The following is a 20,087-nucleotide window of genomic DNA, read 5'->3' as shown; positions in this document are numbered from 1 at the left end:
GAGGGACAAGGTTTTACCCAGAGGCACTGAGTAGCTCTGGACTAAAACAAGATTCTGAGATTGGAGCCACCCCACGGTTTGCACGGGGCTCCGCGGTCTGGGCTGCTTTACCTGGGCCTCTGCAGATCCTCCTCTTCTGCAGGAGCGGCTGAGGTCCCAGAGGGCCAGGTGGTGCGGGCAAGCCCTGCGCGCTGGCCTTCTGCTGTTGGGCCTGGAAGCTGGGGGACTTGGGGGGCAGCGGGGGAGGGGTTTCGCTGCTGTTGTTAGCGCCTGGCCAGGGAGGCGCTGGCGCCGAAGCCCTGGGCGAACAGGAAGCATACAGGGGGAGTGGGGGCGGCGGCGGGGGCGGCGGCGGCGGGGCGGGAGGCTCTGGCACCTCTTGCGCGGGGCTGGCAGGCTCCTCGTTGAGTCCTGGATACCCACAGGGTGGGAGGAGAGGGAGCGGGGGCGGGATGGGCGGGAGGTGCAAGGGGGCCAGCTGAGGCCTCACGGCCTTGTCACTGAGTAGGGAGGCCGGGGGCAGAGGGGGTGGGGTCGGAGGAAGGGGCGGAGGTGGAGGCGGAGGAGGGCAGGGGACAGTGGGTGCAATGGCAGGAGAGCTCCCTTTGGTCGGTAGGCCGGGTGGGGACACCAGTGAGGCCTTGGTGGGGGAAGACGGTGGTAGAGGTGGAGGTAGGGGCGGAGGAGGTGGAGGTGGGGCGGGCACATTGGGGCGAGGAGGGACTATCCTGGCAGCGCCTTGGGCCTCAGAGGCATTGCCTAGCCTGGGAGATGCAGGGGGGTTAAGCGGGCCACTAATGGTTTTGGTGGGAAGCCGGGGAGAAGGCGCTCGAGAACCAGGGGCCTGCCCTGTCTTGCCACCTAGAAATGAAACAAATTCTGGGTTAGTTCCACAACAGAGAAAGGAAGAAGCTCAAGCCTGTGGGTGGCTCCTGGGACCAGCTGGATGAGCGCCAAGGTCCTTCTGAGCATCAAGGAGCTGTCCTTCCAGACACGCCCAGGTCAGACCCTAATCTTACTATTCTGTTCTCACCTGCCAGTAGCCTTCTCACTTCCAGCCCAGGACGCAGGACTGCTCTGACCTGTGCCCTTCCTCATCTCACATTCATCCACCTTTACCTGCCAGGTGCAGTTGCCCTTATGCTCTGGTTTGGATCCTTAGGTATACCAAGCCCAAACACCTGGCTAGGGAGGTTTTCCTCACTGCTGGCCTTTTATGAACAAGGACATCCTTTGTTTCTATATTGCAAACATAAAATTCATGATTCCCTGAATGCATAAGGGAAATCAGCAGGGAAACACTTGTCCTCCACATTCCAGGTCCAATGACCTTGAACCTCCTAGTTACATGGCCTCTAAGAGTTCAAAGCCCTCTTTCCCAAAAACTTACTCTAATTTTCAAAGGGCTGGCTGTTTCCTGATCTCTGAATTTCTCATCCTCTATGTGTCTCCTTAACCACATCATTTTTTAAAAAAATATTTATTTTTTAGTTGTAGTTGGACACAGTACTTTTATTTTATTTATTTATTTTCCTGTGGTGCTGAGGATGGAACCCAGGGCCTCATACATGCTAGCAAGCACTCTACCACTGAGCCACAACCTCAGGCCAACCACATCATTGAAATCCAATACCTCTTAAACTCAGGGGCAACAACAAATTGCTCCTTTGTGTTTGGTGGACTTTATGGAGGACTGGGATGGATATGGGGTCCTTGGAGGGAGCTCTGACTCTTGATACAACCTTGCACCACAGTGCTGATGCTCTTCTTCCCCCTCCCTTGCCTCTTGCTAAGGAGAAAAAAGTTCCTCTTCCTGCTTAATGCACTGAAGTTCTGCAATCATTGTTTAAATATGATTTTAAGAGAGGTCACTGTCAGAGGGACTGTCACTGTCCTTTCAGGAGGCATATTCAAATATTTATTCCAAATACAGTCCCTCCTGTATTTGGAGTTCTGGGGAACACACTTTCCCCTTTTTCACTACCCCTATACGTTATGGCAATATGTGGAAAACACTTGAAAAAATGCTTGCTTCTCACACATACAACTTCCTGGGTGCTGCAGCATAGGGGCAGCTTTTATTTCAGATTATAAACCCCAGTGTCCAGTGAGGGGTTCTGGAGCTTTTCATCCCATATGAATCTCCAGTGTTTCCCCCATACTGGGTACAAATCATTCCTGAAGGACTTGATATCAAAAGCTAGGCCAAAGGCATAGAAGAAGTGCCCCTGGGAGAAGAAGATAAGTGGGCAGGAGTATGGTGTCTGGGTTTTCCCACTGGTAGCCCTCTGGCTATGATGTGACAGTCACCTGGGCAATACTACTAGAGCTTGGTTGTTCTTAAGGCAGGTGGTGGTGTCATCCCTGTGTTGAAGATTTTCTTTGAGGAGATTCTGGAAGACATATCTTTGTCGTGAGGAATTAACTTAATTTCAGGGGCCAGAACAGCTGGCTGCCTATGCCCAGGAGTAGAAAGCCCCTACCTGGTCTTTCCAGGGACAAGATCTATATTTTATATGATGTCTAGGGCAGGGATCAGCACAGAGAATCCAGCCTAAAAGTTCTGAAACCTGTTCCCATAGTTTACAGAGATGATGACAGAAAACCCAGGCAGCTCCCTAAATAAGTCAGGGTCTACCTAGATGCCCAGTTGCCAAGTGAAATTTAAAAGAATCATAAATTTAAAAAGCAGAGCCTACTCTTGAATAACCAATACAAACTTTTTAAATGATTAAAAACATCGTGAATCCAAGATTCAAAAACCCTGAAAGTGAGTCAAAAATCCTCTGAGTACAAAAATCCTCTGCTTCCTGCTCATGTGGTGGAAGATCAGGTACCAGGAATATTTGGAGCCTGACAGTCTCTGGGTCAGTGATATCCCTGGAGTTTATTCATCTTGTTGGCTAAAGAGCACAATAGTAGGAAATCACTTTTTTTTCTTATGATTGATATATATATATATATATATATATATGCCCAATTTGAATGCAAAAGTTTTAAAACATGCATTGCCCGCTAAAGCACACATAACTGCAATGGACTGATTGTAATAATGGCCTAAATTACCCTCTCATGCCTAATTCTGTAATCTTTGAATATGATTGACTATTAACATAACCTTTTAATATGATTGAATATGATATCAAGAGATGAAGTCTATTTCCACATCTTTGTCACTTGCTTTGGATGTGATAGGAATTAACACTTCCTAGCCTTCCAAGTTACTTCTCAGTAGCTTCCAAGACTAAGCCTCAAGTGACTTTATACACATCTTCCTTTTATTTTGGAGCCTTGCCACCACCATGATAACAAGCCCTTGAGCAGCCTGCTGGAGACTGAGAGACCACGTGGACCTGAGGTGAGTCAAGCCAGTGGTTACAGCTGAGCCTCAGAGACAGGAAAAACAGGAGAAATCTAAGATAAAGGAAAGCCACCTACCTAACCTGCAGGTTTGCAGATGCTGAGGGAGTAGAGCTGAGATCATTCCACATTGCTAACCCACAGAATTATAGGCTAAATAATAAATGGTCATTTAAAACTCTTAAGTCTCTGTGTTCTGTTATATAGCAACGTCTAATTGATACAATGAATGAAAACCATTACAACTCATGCATCTCTAGTGAGTCCACAGTGATGTCATTATGATGATCTATTAGGATTTGCACCTTCTGTCTGGGCAAGCATTACACCATTGCTAAATAATACAAGTTGCTCTTCAATTATTACAACAGTTTAGTTAGGATGATGATTTGAAAGATCCCTCATGAACAATTCTGTGCTTTAGAAACTTCCAGTGTTTAACTTTCCAAATACATGATCTCTAATATGACTGTTTATAAAACACATGTCCCTGGGCACATGTGGAACCAACTGGTCACATGTGGATTGCCCAGTTGGTTCCATGAGTTAAGAAGATTTAGACTATGATGTAGCTAGTCCAAACTTTTCCTTACCTGCTACATCCCTCTGGCCTGCTGGTCGCAACACAGGAAAGCCACCAGCGAAGAGATCTCCCAGGACTGGGGGTGTGTTTCCTCCTCGGGAGTTGGCAGAGCCTCCTCCTTCTTTGTTGCTTGCTTTCGAACCTTCAAAGAGAAGAGCAAGTGGTGAAATGTGTGAGCAGAGCTGAGCAGTTCCTTCTCACTCTGGGATTTGACACGTCTCAGCAGTGTCCCATTGTCTTCTTTCCAGTGTCGCCCTTGCACTCAGCATCTTCCCCAGGTGCCTCTGCCTTGATACTCGGCAGACTCATGTGCCTACATATGTCTGCTGCCCTCTCCAGCCCTGTCACAGAGCTAACCATTTGTGGCCAGCCGCCCTGAAAGGCGACCAAACAAAGGGACCTGAATTCTATCCATTTGCTGGATGCTGATGGGGAATCAGCAGTACACTGCAAATTAGAAAACCTAAACACAGAAGGTGTAGAGTTGGTCCTATTCACAGCTTGGCATTGGGAAGACTAGACAAAGAAAACCTATGGATTTGATTCAGCCCACCATCTTAACTTGCTGTCCACAGTGGGTTGACCAGAACTACAAGCAGAAAGTGAAGGTCTGCAATGATTTCTACTTCAGAATTTTCCTTCCCCTGGGTTCTCAGACACTGGGCCCACCCTATGATTCCCTAAACTTCTTCTGTAAAACAGGAAGCCTGAAAGCTTGGACATCACTAACTCTAGCCTTTGAGATGTGTGTGATTACCAATTGCAGAACCTGAAAAGATATTCAGTGGAGGCAAAAATCACTGACAGAATGTATTTATAGCCTGAAGCTATTATGCAGGGAGAAGTTAGGACACAGTGCCCACTGGTGGCTGAAAGTAGACAGATTATTCTGAGTATTAATATACATTACTTACTGGAGTCATTATGAAGTGGGGTGTTCCAACAAAATGGATTAATTTGTTAATTGAGCATAGCCAAGTAGACAGTGGATCTAAATGGAAACTAATTTATATTATAATCAATTTTGAAAACCCTTTTTTAAAAACATGTCTTTGGCTGGGTGTGATGCCGCGTGTCTGTAATCCCAGCCTCTCAGGAGGCTGAAGCAGGAGGATCGTGTTTTCAAAGCCAGCCTCAGAAAAAGTGAGGTGCTACACAACTCATTGAGTCCCTGTCTCTAAATAATTAAATACACAATAGGGCTGGAGATGTGGCTCAGTGGTTGAGTGCCCCTGAGTTCAATCCCCAGTACTGCCCCCCTCAAAGAAAGTGTCTTTGTGTGTTATCATATGAGACACAATTGTGTTTTTAGGATTAGCTTTAGGACCATCATGCACATCATTGCAAAATATATAAAGACCCATTACCTTACATTATTAAATAATTCAATCTTCCATAATCTGAACACTACCCCCCCGTAGAAAAAAGAGCAGGTATTATTATCTCCTTCATTTTGCAGATGAGCTAACCGAGCCTCAAAGAAGTTCCCTGGGGCTTGGGGTGTATAGGGGTGTAGTTCAGTGATAGAGCCTGTGTTTCATTCCTAGTACCAAAACAAAAAACAACAACAACAAAAAACAACAAGAGGCCCCTTGATTTGCCTGGTGGCAGAAGCAGAATTCAACGTGAGTTATCTGACCTGCACACAGGCTCCTATTATATTCTGGAAGACAGAAGGCTACAGTCATATGATCTTGTGAGATAGAATTTTGAACACATCTTTTTCCTTGTGAAAAACAAAAACTCCAGTTGAGAGCTTTGTCGCCTATAGTTAAGTTTGAGGACTATGTTGGCACAGGGTAAGGGATCTTTATGTTACCCCATGATGGACACACAAAATGTGGTACATCCATAAGACGAAACTGTGTGAGAGGGCTGAAGTACTGACACATACTGTATTATGGATGGAGCTTGAAAATGCTGGCCTGAGAGAAGCCAGTCACCAAAAGGCCACAGAGGACATGATTCCATTCCTATGAAAAAACCAGAATAAGCACATCCATAGAGACAGAAAGTAGGTTAGTGACTGCCAGGGGCTGGGCTGGGAGGAGTGGAGTGACTGCTAATGAGTGCAGGATTTTCTTTTTGGGGTAATAAAAATGTTCTGGAACTAGATAGAGGGAATGGTTCCAACAACATTGTGGATATAGTAAATGCCGCTAAAGGTTTTAAAATGGTAAAATTGGTAAATTGTGTTATATGTATTTTATACAATGGATAAAAAAGTTAAGCCACCGTGGGATTTTTGCTTTGTTTTGTTTTTTAACTTTTAGCCTTTGAAAAGTGATGGAAGATGCACTCTAAAACATCTCACTCTCTTGCCCATCTGCCTGTCCACTGAACAGGTCTGAGATGGCCTGGTGTGTACTGCATCACTAATGCAACCCAGCCAGGGGACTGTGGCTGTGCCCTGCCCTGTGCCCCTGCCCTGGGCTTGCGGTAGGCCTGATTGAACTGCTTGCTTACTCTCGATTTGTGGGGCACTGCGGTCATTGATCTGTGTGACTTTTCGTAGGCGAGTTCCTTGCTGGATATCAGCCAACAGGGCACTCCGACCTTTCGGATCTGGCTTCCTCAAGCCTGAAGTGTCAGTGCTGACCTGTAAAAGAGGAAGAGGTTTGACTATAATTGCATGTAACCTTCACAGAGGAGCAGAACGGCCAGAGTGCTGGGAGCTCTCCTACTTCCATACCCCCTCCCCAAAGCTGACCTCGTCCAGGCAGTTACCTGCAGCTATCACTGGAGACTGCCTCACCCCCGCCCACACCTCTCTCCCTGAAGCCTAGAATGGACTCTTTCTTTTAGAAGTCTCAAGCCAAGTGCCCATCTTGTGCATAAAGTCCTGGAGGCTTCAAGGAGAACCTCAATCATAGCCCCTTTCCCCGCTTCCTGGTAAGCTGCACCCACACATTTGGGCTTCCATCTGTGCGTCCCTACTTCCTGCTTCCAGGTTCTGAATGATTACTCTGCTTGGTGTCCCTAGGTTACCCCTGGACCAAATCCTAGACTGCCCCTACCTTGTGGATGGGAGATGCTCCTGCACCATTTGGCTCTAGACTACGCTGAGCAGTACTGAGGTGTTCAGCTCAGTCCCTTGGTGGTCACATCCTTCCAAGGTTAGGGCCCAGGTGGCCCATCATGGGCCTGTTAACGTCTCTTAACTGAAGCCAATTTGGACTCTGGGAGCGGTTTTGAGGGAAGTGATAGCAATCTTCATGTGATTTTTGGAGCAGAGAGAAGAACTGTGGGGTTCCACAGAAACTGGGGCCCAGAAGGTTCAGAGAAAGGTGGGGCAGGGCTATAGTGACTGAGTGACTGATAGCTCTGTGCCTGGATGTGTCACATCAGTCTTCACGAATCCTTGTGAGTTTCAAGAGACCTTGTCCTCCCTTTCACAGAGGAAGAAACTGAGTCTATGAAACCATCTCTTGGAGGTCACGGGATTGGGATTCAACTCTAAATGGGCTGAATCCTGAAGGCCACATACTTTTTACTTTGCAACACTAGTGATAAAGGTCACATTCTATCTTGAGTTTATGTGTCCTAGAGACTGCTGAAATGCTTCATAAGTATCTTAGTAAGAACAACTTTGTCCTAATTCTGCAAGTAGTCCTGAGATCCAACTGCTTTCCTTCCAGATAAAAGGTGTGGGAGGTTGGCAAAAGGGGAGGGAGAGGCTGCATTGGGAGACACAGCCATGGAGATTCCCTGTACTTAGGACGTTAATGCCATGCGAATTTAGAGACCATCAAACACTTTTCAAGGCAAGAAATACTTCCTAGTCCCTACTGAAGAAAAGACTATGTTTCTCTGGGTTTCAGTTTAAATATTATCATTTTGGAGTCTTTTCTGCTCCCAAATTTAAATAAGATCATGAACTCTTCTGTCTTAGAGTGTCATATTTCATTTTCCTTTGTCACGTTTATCAGGGCATACAAGTTTATAGTTATCTTTCCATGGTTCTGGCTATGAGTTTTATGTTCATTAACCCCAAGGACTCTCTATTAGTATATCCTCAAAGAGTAGAACAGGACCTGGCCTCAGATAGGTTCAATAATTATTTTCTGTGCAGATGAATGAATAGAGGCATGAACTACACTTAAGAGGTGTAAGACATTGTCCTTGCTCTCAAGGGCATGCACATGTGCCAGGGTCATGAACACACAAGGAGTTTAGCCAACCTATTACACGATAGAGCACCCATTGAGTCCCATAGAGAGGAAGACCACAGAGGGTTCAGATATGGCCACATGTATCAGCCCAGCAGTCTTCAGGGAAGATGTGAGACCTAGGAGGGCCCCTGACATGTACCTGGAATTTATATATCCTTGCTATCACTATTTTCTCTTCAACAAATGGCAAAGCAGGCTTGCTGACTAGAAACTCAGGGGCCCTGTAGTGACTCAGACTAGAAGTGAAGGCCACTGTGGTTTGGGCTTAAATGTGCTGAGTCCATAATTTCACTGGCTGACTAAGCTCAGGTTATGAATCTTATGCTGGCTTTGACAGGTATGAGCTTCACTGTCTGGATCTTATTTCCTACAAATATGATTTTTGAGATGGGCTTATGAATGATGGTCATTAAGGCACCTGTGAGCAAGTGGTCCAACCCTAATTGATTGGATAGATTTAGATATACACATAGATATATATACTATGAATATCTAACCGCACACAGACAGCAGGATATTTCCCATACAACATGCTCTAAAAATATCCTCTAAAACCATTGATGTCAGAAGTCATTTTACACGGCAAAGTTTAAGATTTTTAAACTCTTCTTTCATTTTATTTATAAGTAAGGGATCAACAGAAATACTAAAACCCTTGCCAACAGGGTATTAATTTTTTGGTATAAATTTGGTATTACAATCTTATGTGTATTATGGTCAGGGACACAGGAGAGGAAGTGCTTCATCAATTTCTTCTTGGGCATAAGATAAACAGCAGTGAGTTATAATGATATTCATGGCCCAACTCAGGTCAGGGTTTATAAGGCACATTTTTCCATTTAAAGAAGCACCTGGAATGCAGAGAAAACCCTACCTGTCACTATCCCTGGGAGAGGGGTCCCCTCATCCAACTCACCCTCAATTTCCTATTTATTACCACAATGCACCCCACTTCCTGACCTTGCCTATCCCAGGTGTTGCAGATTAGGGCTGTGAATTACTCGGAGTGGAAATAATGATTTTTATTTTAGTACCTACTTAGCACATGCATCAATAAATCCCTGATGATGCTATATGACCGATTTGTTAATAAATATGTTCTATATGTGGCAGGAAATGAGGGTCAGGACACCAAGAACTGGCAGCAACACTTTATTAGTAGCACCAGAGCCCAGAGGGATAATTCCCAAAGTCTGAGCCCTGAGTACAGCATGGTTTTTACTCTGGTATATAAGCAAGTTTTGTTTACTTTTTTTTTTTTTTTAATATGGTGCTGGGGATTAAACCCAGGGCCTCACGCATTTGAGGCGAGTGCTTTGCCACTGAGCTACAACCTCAGCCCCTTATAAGCAGGTTTTGGGTACATCAAGGCAAGGGAGTTGGTGCAGTTCTATTGGAGGGTGCAGTCTATATTTTGTATATGGGTGCAAGCTTGTCAACAGCCTAGGGACTCTTAGCTCATACACTTAGGGACTTTTACTGCACTAAGGGGATCGTTCTGTCCCTGTTGCTTTGTTTCCTGCTTCTGCTGCTGTGGTTTTCAGTGACAGGTACCTGCTAGCCACTGCAAGCTTCTATGGTTAAATGATACTACGTAGAGCTGCTGTGGGTCAGCGTGCAAAACCACAGCCTGGCAGCTCTTAAGCTGCTAAAGTCACCATTTTGCTCCACCACAACATCAGCAGAAGCACATGGCAAGTTACATTACCTTTACACCATCAGTTCAGATCTGCCCTAAATTTAACATTCCTTCTCCCGTACTTCTAGTTTTTTCCTGCTCCAGTGTCTGCTTTGGTGATTGTCCTCTAGAGGGCTCCCCCTCACCTGGTATCCTTCCACCCTCTCCTCTCCAGTGAGGCACAGAAGAATTATGAACTGCGTAACTAAGGCGTCCATATATATCTAGACTTAATAGGTTTTCTACAAGAGGATGTCTTCATTCTCACATTGAAGATCATAGTACCCAATGAGATATGTTCTTACTCCATCCTTAATATTTATCCATAATTTCCTTTTCAAAAATTCTTCAACAACTCTAAGAATTCTTGTTACTGTGGTTACGGGATGCAGTAACAGAATGGAAGATTCCTGGCTGTTTTATTCTCTGCAAATCCTGATCACTGGTAACTACACTAAAAATATCATAAAGGGAAAGAAAGCCACGCCTGGACACTTTTCCCACTGCAACTATTTACACCAAAACCCAAAATCAAGCCATCATTTCAAAGATAACTAATGTTAACCACATTATTGAGTATGAAGATCGACTGGGTTCCACACGAAGCTTTGGTTCACTCAGTTTCCCTACAACAAGCTTCAAAAGAAATAGCCCAGGATCCGAAAAGATGCAAAATATGCACATTAGCTCATCCCCTTCAGTGTAAAGAGGGAAAACTTGAAGTGAGCCAGTAAGAAGATTAGAAGCACCGAAATCGAATGACAGCACTAACAGAGCCAAGGGTCAGATGAAATTGGCCAGAGGCCTTTCTTCTTATCTTGATAAGTTATAAGGTCTTTGCATTTATAAGGGCTTGTCATTCCAACAAATGAGTCAGCCACGATACTGTTTGAAATGCACGTCCCCTGTTATTTGCCACCTTGCCACCATATGCCATTCCTGCATCTGTCTGATCCTGGTTTTTGTGACAAATGCTAATACAAATCTAGCCAGCTGATCCAAATCAAGCAGGTTATTGCTCTCAAAGATGATCTAAACCCAGTCAGCCTGATACGGTTTCAGTCTCGCAGTCTCCATGGTGGCTGTTAAAAAACTAATAGCAGTGCCCGGTTTCCAGGCACGTGGCCTGCTCATCACCCAGCCCTCAGCCTACCCCTTCTCACACTTGACACAGACTGGTGTCAGCAGCCAGGGCACTTGCAGTTCATTCCCAAGTCTGAATCACAAGAACATGCCAGAATGGCGGAGTCTCCTGCCTGCTGCTACCGTCTTTATGTAGAACACAGGGAACCCAGGATCCAGAATAGAGATTGAAATATTTTCAGAAAAAAAAAAAAAAATGAACTCTCTTGTGTTGGGCCTGACAGAATGTTCCCTGTGTCCCAAATGTACAGAAGTCAAGCTGTTCAAGAATGAGGCATATTGGGATCTGACAGTTCTGTGTCTCATTTTTAGAACTTCAAATTGCAATTCAAATCCATGAGCAAAAAGAATGAACCCTTTAACCTCCTTTTCTAAAGCCTGATGTCTTAAACCAAAGTGTCTATAGGCCTGTGAGTAGAGCTACCTCATGCTGTGTTGCTTCTCTTATCTGTAGGTAAAGCAGAATTAGGAGCTTTTCACTGGGGCTGCAGGCTGTAGGTGAGTCTGATCCTGTTCTTTACACCCGTTAAAAAAAAAAAAAGCCCACCCATTAAGTTTATCTCAACCTCTGGCACAACTTGGATTGTTACTGTGTGGCACACCTCCTTGCTATCTCGTTCCCAGCAGCCAGTCCATTCCAAACTCCAGTTCTTTTTTCCTGAGTGATTTCTCTGGAATCTGGCCCCTCTTCTCCATCCCTGTGATGCTGCCTTAAGGAAGCCCACCAATCTCTCTGCAGTCCACCACTTGCTCTTCCTGCCTCTTGTCTTGCCCTCCTCCACAGCAGCCAGAGTGATCCTTTTAAGGGACATATCATTTATTGCATCACTCTTTGCTGTATCCCCACTGCTCTGAGGAATTCATTCAAATCCCCATGCTTCCCCTAGGACTTTAGGGACCAGTTTAGACTTTCCATTCCACACTGGAGTTCACCTACAGAACTTGGCTTGAACAAGCTGTGCTCTTTGCTCTTTTCACACTTATCTCTTGGCAGTCTTCCAAGGAGTCGGTGGATCCAGGAAGGCCAGGTAAGAGCCCTGTCTATGCTCTGGGAGCAACTCTTGCCCCCAGCAGAGCATCTGCCCTCTGGGTCATGTCACTCCACTCATGCCCTGCAATGGCTTTCCACCTCACTCAGAATAGCACAAAGTCCTCCCTTAACGTCACTGGCTGGACTTGACCCCCATTTCCTCTTGCTAGCCTGCGTGTACCTATGAATGATAGCATTTTTCCAACTAGTGTTATAAAGAGTTTGACGATCCTTTTCTAGATACAAACTACACTTATGGTGATAAATTTCATCACTTATTTTTAGCAATTTAAATCCCAATATGAGTTCAAGGTCCCTTCAATAGGGAATAATTAGAAAAGTAGGAGAATTAATGTCAGGGATGAGAAGAGTAGAAATGAAGGAGTGTGGCGAGAGAGGGATTTGAGATGTATAAACAAGGCCAGCAAGGCCAGGTTTAGAGGCAGGGATTAGAGATCCAACTATCGTAGAGCTACAGATTCAGAAAGGCAATAAACATATAGGTGGTGGGTTGGATATCAGACAAAAACACATCTTTAAATTCATGTGGTGGATATTAGTTTTAAACGATAAAATAAATTTATAAATAGTTCATGGAAACTTCTGGAGAGAGGGGACTTGAGTGATGGTTAACAGAAATCAGTAGAGAAAACTACTTAGTTACTGATGTAACCCAATGATGTTTAAGACATGAGTGTTGACTGGGCCAGGGGCCGCAGGGGTTCGACTGTCAGGATCTTGTTCTCAGAGAGTGTATGTATGTATGTGTGTACGAGTGTGTATGTGTGCTGTTCCATAAGTGTGTGCTTATAGTATATATACATAGACACATTTATATATATTTGTGGGTATATATAGGTTTATATGTGTGTGTTTTATAATTTATTTTCTAGATCCAACCTTCTTAGCTGGCCTCTAAAACTAGAATCTCAATCCACCTTTGAGATTGCCTTCAGAGGGTCATCTTTAAAGCACTAATCACCTGATTTCCCTTCACCAAATGCCCTTGTGGCTCTCCACTATTAACTGAAAGGAGGAATCCACTCATACTGCCCCCAGGTAGCCTTCCCAGGCTGTGATAGGCCTCCATTCTAGATTGTTCCGGTGTTTCTTGTTTCCTGCTTTGCAGCCTGTGCTCAGGCTCCTGTCTCTTCTGGGAATGCCCTCACCATAGCCCTGCCATATTTCCCAAACCTTTTACCTCCCTCGTAAGCTACACAGCAAGAACAGTTTACGAAGACTTTTTTTTTTTTTTTAACTTCCTCAATTAGTCTTTTCCTACTGCCAAAGCACATCATTTGTAGCTCTCTATGACACTATTTATATCTTGTCCAATATTACAGCCTTTACATATTTGTCTCTTGTTTTTGAGAGTAGGATCTAAGCCACTTTCTATTATGAGGGAAGACAGCTTTTCTTTCTTTCTTTTTTTTTTTTTTTTTAACTACATGAGCAATCTATCAGTATTTGTTGACATGAATTCCATGTAGGCCTTAACCCTGGATCTTTGGCTCTGACAACCGACGGCTCCCACACAACATGCAGGTGTGGGAGAAGAATCTGCTGTCCTGGGAGGGCATCTCACAGCCCAGGTTCTTCCAGATGGTCCTCTCACTTTCTATTCCTTGGCCACTCTATCCTTGCAAGTGAGAATTCAATTTGTCATCACTCTCGTTTTCAATGGTGGCAATGTTCCCAGGTTTTTAAGTGTAAATTTTAAATTATGAGTAAAATTTGGTTTAAAAAAAAAAAACCCACACTGGACCTGCAAAGAACAACCTCATTAATTCAAAGATTAAAAAATAGATTTAAAAAAGAGCCTGAGGCTAGGAGTCAAGGTACAATATGAGGAAGAGATAATAAAGAATTCATAGTTTGAACAGTAGCTCAAAAACTGGTGAGGTTTCTTTTATATTTTCTTTTTACTTTAGACAAAAAGTGCTATCTCCCTCCAAAATAAATAAATAAATAAATAAAAAGAAAGAAACATGCCCCACTCCCAACTGATTAATTTGCAAATTCATGAAATAACACCACTGTCCTTAATTCCAGCTGATGGCACCAGCATTCCCATTTTTGCTAAATGCCTTCCTCACTCATCCAAGTTTGAACTCTCAAAGATACTTATGGCTCTGTCCCCTCTTTCATTTGAAGTAATCAAGCTTTTGGGAAGACCCACCTCCTCCTCTACTTTAGTGTGCACATAGAGGTAGTTTTGGTGTCTGGGGAAGGGAATTAACAAGGGGCTCTGGTATGGTTTGGATGTGAGGTGTACCCCAAAAGCTCATGTGTGAGACAGTGCAAGAGATTTAGAGGAGAAAAGCTTGGGTTACGAGAGTCTTAACTCAATGAATTAATGCCATGATGGGACTGACTGAGCGGAAACTGAAAGAGGGTAGGGTGTGGCTAGAGGAGGTGGGTCACTGGGGACCTGGCTTTGGGGTATATATTTTGTATCTGGCAAGTGGAGTCGCTCTCTGCTTTCTGATCATCACATGAGCCACTTCCCTCCACCACACTCTTCCACCATGATATCCCTGCCTCACCTGGAGCTCCGAAGAATAAAACCTGTTGTCTATGGACTGAGACCGCTGAAACTGTGAGCCCCCAAATAAACTTTCCTCCTCTATAGTTCTCTGGTGGGGTCTACTTTAGTCACAGCATCGAGAAAGCTGACTAAAACAGGGGGCAACCTGCAATGAGGTGACAATAACAACATCACAATAACAAAAAGTAATGGGAAGGCATTTATATGTGCCAGACCTTGTCCCAAGTACCCTGAGAGAATTAACTCATTACAGGGGCCCTTGAGCAACCCTTGGATGTAGGTCCTGGTTGTGAGGATTCTGTCCACTTGACAGATGAGGCACAGAAGTGAAGCTGACCACCTGCTGCCAGGAAGGGTAGAGCTGAGAGGTAATCCCAGGTCAGTCTGGCACTCATAACCACTAAGCTGCAAACCTCTTCCATAATGTCATCACCCAGGAAATGCAGGGCAGGCCTGCAGCTGGCGGTGGGGGTGGGGCGGGGGAAAACTGCCCTCTGGCCTGGAACCAGGGTAGATGCTGCTTCACAAGGAACCAGAGCAGGAAGGAGCAGGCAGGGAAAGGGCATCAGAGAAGGAAAAGGAAGGGCTGTGGGGTGTGCATGCATGTGTGTGTGTGTGTGTGTGTGTGTAAGATAAAAGCTTTCAGAGAAGGCTGGTACCATAGAAGCTAAGTGCTAGGCCTCTGCCAGGGCCAGAAAGGATGGTCAAGGTGGAAGGAGAAGAGCCGGTAAGTGCACTAAATGTGAGCCAGCAGCTGCCTTGGCAAGGGAGGACCAGGGACACTTCAAGTGGAAACTGCACAGAGTAACCCTACGCTGTATGGCTGATATCTCAGCTGTAAATTACCTGTACCTGAAACTCCCTTGTCAGGTACACAGAGCCTCTTATGCACCAGTCTTACTGCTCCACCTCTTTCTTTCCAGAGTTGAGCCCCAGATCTCCTTTCATGCCTCTCTATTGGCTAAAGGTAAAATGCAGGGTTTTCAGCAAATGGCTTCCTCATGTTGCTTCTGAAATATTAGGGATCATGAACACGGCCCACATATAAAAGGAGACAAAAGCAACAAAAATAGCTAAGGGAGAAATTTCAAAATTTCTGGCAAGTGTGAGATGTTTTCAGAGTATTGTGTCAGTTACAGATGATAATGTAAGTGGATTTAGACTTCTTTTTCTCACTGTCATTTTTCTAGGCCTTTTGCATGGAGAATTCAATAGGAGTCTCTGAGTCTGGGCTTGGATTGGATCCTAGAAAAACAATGATCTGCAGCTTTGCCTAAGAAGAGCACCCAGGGGTTCTCATCCATTTCTAAGCCTGCTTCCAGACCTCTCTGGGCTGGTCCCCTGGAGCAGCAGATCTGGGCTGCCTGACATACGTGCTTCAAAATTCTGTCATCACCCTTGGCTCTCACTCCAGTTCTGGGCACGGCTGATGAAGAATGGAGGGTTTTCCCACCTAGAAACTCAATGCAATCTCCTTCAAAATACCAATGACATTCTTCACAGAACTAGAAAAAAAAATAGTCCTAAAATTTATTTGAAAGAATAAAAGATCCAGAATAGCCAAAGCAATTCTGAGTCCAAAAAGTAATGCTGGACGCATGACAAAACCTGACTTCAAATTATACTACAGAACTATAGTAACAAAAAACTGCATGGTACCAGCATAAAACAGACACATGGATCAGTGGTTCAGAATAGAAGACACAGAGACAAACCCACACACATCTACAGTCCTCTGATCCTTGACAAAGTTGCCAAAAACATACACTGGAAAAAAGACAGCCTATTGAACAAATGTTGGTGCTGGGAAAACTAGTTATCTATGTGTGGAAAAATGAAACTAGACCCTTATCTCTCACCCTGCACAAATATCAACTCAAAATTGATCAAAGACCGAGGAATTAGACCAGAAACTATGCAACCCCTAGAAAAAAACATAGGGTCAACACTCCAGCATATAGGCACAGGCAGTGACTTTCTTAGTAGGACCCCTAAAGCTCAGAAAATAATGACAAGAGTTAATAAATAGAATGGCATATAATTAAAAAGCTTCTGCTCAGCAAAGGAAACAATTAGGAATGTAAAGAGAGAAACCATAGGACGGAGAAAATATTTGCTAGCTATTTTTTCTGACAGAGGATTAATATCCAGAGTATATAAAGAACTAAAAAAAACTTAACACCAAAAAGAAAAAAAAACCCTTCAATTAATAACTGGGTTAATGAATTAAACAGACACATCTCAAAAGAAGAAATACAGATGGTCAACAAATATGTGAAAAAATGTTCAGCATCATTAGCATTTAGGGAAATGTAAAATTGAAACTACACTGACATTTCATCTCACATCAGTCAGAATGGCAGTCATTGAGAATACAAATAATAATAAATACTGGAGAAAAAGGAACTTTTATACCGTCGATGGATTTGCAAATTAGTATAACCACTATGGAAATCAGTGTGGAGGTTCCTCAAAAGACTAGGCACAGAACTACCACATGACCCAGCTATTTTCCTTGGTATTTATCCTAAAAATTTAAAGTCATTGTAATATAGTGATACATGCAAACCATGTTTATAGTGGCATAATTCACAATAGCCAAACTGTGGGATGTGACGAGGTGTCCACCAATGAATAAATGGATAAAGAAAACGTGGTATATAGACACAATAGAATTTTATTCAGGCATAAAGAAGAATGAAATTGTGTTATTGTTATTTATAGGAAAATGAATGGAACTTGAGAACATTATATTAAAGGTCAAGGTTGTATGTTTTCTCTCATATGTGGAAGCTAGAGAGGAAAAAAGAAAAGAAAGGTGAGAGGGGGCAGGGATATTATGAAAATCAAAGGGGATTCAGTTGAAGAAAGAGACCAGGGATGGGAAAATGGGAGACAGGGATAAGTGCTGGGAAGTGATATTGGTCAAATTATATTGTTCTATTGTGTGCACGTACGAATATGTAACAACAAATCCCACCATCATGTACAACTATAATGCACCAGTAAAAATATGTGGAAAGAGAAGGAAAAAAAAAAAAAAAAGAATGGAGGCTTGCCTTCCTTTCCTATCTGGACCCAAACCATCCTTTTGTTTTCAGGAGAACCTCCACACCCCTTCTGGTGTCTCTATGATCCACGCCCTTGCCCTTGACTTCCTCGGTTCTTCCTGAGCCACTGCTTTTGTTGCTGGTTGGGCTGCCAACAACATATTTGCTGGCTGGTAGTTAAGCACGCAGTGTTGTTGTACAGGAGAAGAGCAGAGCCCAGGTCCCTTTTTACTATTCTCACTGAGTTTTCACTTAAGGAAGCAACTGAGTCCTGTTTGCCAGTGGCCAAGTGTTCTTGGTGGATTAAGAACTCTTTCTATGGTTGGCGCCAAGGTGCATGCCCCTAATCCCAGCAACTCAGGAGGTTGTGGCAGCTGATTCACAAGTTCGAAGCCAGCCTCAGCCATTCAATGAGGCCCAAGGCAATTTAGTGAGACCCTATCTCAAAATAAAAAATAAAAAGGCCTGGGGATATGGCTCAGTAGTTAAGGGCCCCTGAGTTTAATCCCCAGTACCAAAACAAACAAACAAACAAATGAAAACATTCCCTTCTATCAGTTTTCCATGAGTAAACACAGTCCTTCTTTGCATTGAAAATGTGGACTCTGGAGTCCCACCATCTTGAATGAGATCCTGGATCTACTATTTATTAGTAATTTAAGGTAAATTACCTGACCTCTGTAGGCCTCCATTTTTCTCATCTGTAAAATTGGAAAGAGAATAACAACAGCCATATAAACTGTGGTGAGAATTAAATGAGGTAATCTATATAATGAATTTAAAACAGTGCTTGGCACCTAGTAATTAATTAATGTGAGCTATTAATACCAGCTCTCTCCAATAGTTTCCGACGCACTCCCACCTTTTCCTGTTTTAAAGCTCATGTTCCCTGGAATAAAGACAGGGATTTAAAAAAAGAAATCACTGGATGACAGCTGTGTCGCAGGCCTAGGAAACAGCCAGTTCAGATTGGGAAAGAATGGAATAGATTCCAAGCAAGAGACTGTGGATAAAAGATGGATGATATTAGGTATCAAAGGAAGAAAGACTGTCTCCTCTCCTTTCCTCTTCACCCCTAGTAAAAACAAAGAGAATCTGTGATTCCAGGGAAAAGAGGAAGCTGTCCAGGAAAAGTTTCATATGAATAATATTTCTACTTTGTAATCCTGAAAATATTGTTTTTCAGGAATGTTCAACTTTTATAGACAAAGCAGGAAATACTAAACTATGATAGAAGACACATGTTATTATCCTTAACTATACAGAAGTTGATGGATCTGGGAATATTTAGAAAGAACAATAGACTACAACTAAGTGGGGTTTATTCTGGGAATGCATATAGGAATATCTGGTTCCACAAAGGACAATCAAAAATCTCATTGATTGCATTAACCAATGCAGAAAAAGCATCTGACGAAATCCAACATCCATTCATGATTAAAAACTCTTACTGAACAAGAAATGGAGGGGAACTTCATCATCCTGATAGAGGGCATTGATAAAAACACTATAACATCATACTTGAAGGAAGAATATTTTCCTCTTAAGACCAGGAACAAAGCAAGGATGTTCCCTCTCATCAATCTTATTTGACATCATAATGTAAATCCTAGTAAGTGAAATAAGATAACACAAAGAAATAAACAGCATGCAGATTGAAAAGGAAGATATCAACACTGCACTTGTGGGTTGGGGTTGTGGCTCAGGGGTAGAGCACTTGCCTCACATGTGCGAGGCCCTGGGTTCGATCCCCAGCATTGCATAAATAAAATAAACAAAATTGAGGTATATGTCCATTTACAGCATATATATATATATATATTTAAATAAAAAGCTGCACTCAGGGAGCATGGTTTTCTATTTAGGAAACTTCTAGTGAGTTAGTAAGGTCAGAGTAGATATAAGGTCAACCAAAAAAATCCATCATATTTCTGTATACTAGCAATAAACAACTGGAAATCAAAAAAATTTTTTAAAAAACCTTCAAATTATTAATCAAAAAATGTACTGGACATGGATTTTTAAAACCACAGAATGTCAATGAAAGGAAGAATTCTTAAATATGGTAAAGATGCTAATTCTCCCCAGGTTGATCTATAAATTCAATGCAATTCAAATCAAAATCCCAGATTTTAAAATAGACATAAGTGTGTTGACTTTAAAATGTATATGAAAAAGCAAAGGAACTAAATAGACAAAACAGCTTGCAAAAGAAGAGTGAAGCTGGAGGACTTGGGTACCTCATTTTAGGTACCTCATTACTACAGTAATCAGGATGGTCTGGCGCTGTCCAGGAAACACACACACACATCAATGGGATAGATAGATTAGAGAGTTCAGAAATAGGGCCACCTAAGTGTGGTTAATGGATTTTTGACAAAAATGTGAAGTAGTTTCCTGAAAAAAGGATAGACTTTAGAACAAATGTTGGAACAACTGGATACCTGTATGCAAAAAGACAGAACTCAGCCTAAGCCTCATACCTTGTAGAAATTACCCTAAAATGGGATCACAATTGATCCA

General features: G+C 43.2%; 1 protein-coding gene across 2 annotated transcripts in view; it reads right to left on the bottom strand.

Annotated features, from left to right (window-relative positions):
* Wipf3 (WAS/WASL interacting protein family member 3) overlaps positions 1 to 20,087 on the bottom strand; it is an 87,412-nt gene that overhangs the window by 20,384 nt on the left and 46,941 nt on the right. For both annotated transcript variants that reach the window (XM_076863671.2, XM_076863682.2), the window contains exons 3-5: positions 6,410 to 6,542; positions 3,954 to 4,085; positions 112 to 861 (exon numbers count right to left, since the gene is read on the bottom strand). In XM_076863671.2, the coding sequence (XP_076719786.2) occupies positions 112 to 861; positions 3,954 to 4,085; positions 6,410 to 6,542 (1,015 nt within the window). The remainder of the gene's footprint in view (positions 1 to 111; positions 862 to 3,953; positions 4,086 to 6,409; positions 6,543 to 20,087) is intronic.

The sequence above is a fragment of the Callospermophilus lateralis genome, chromosome 1 (assembly GCF_048772815.1).
Source record: "Callospermophilus lateralis isolate mCalLat2 chromosome 1, mCalLat2.hap1, whole genome shotgun sequence".
Classification (NCBI taxonomy): domain Eukaryota; kingdom Metazoa; phylum Chordata; class Mammalia; order Rodentia; family Sciuridae; genus Callospermophilus; species Callospermophilus lateralis.
This window is presented reverse-complemented; position numbering and strand designations above follow the sequence as displayed.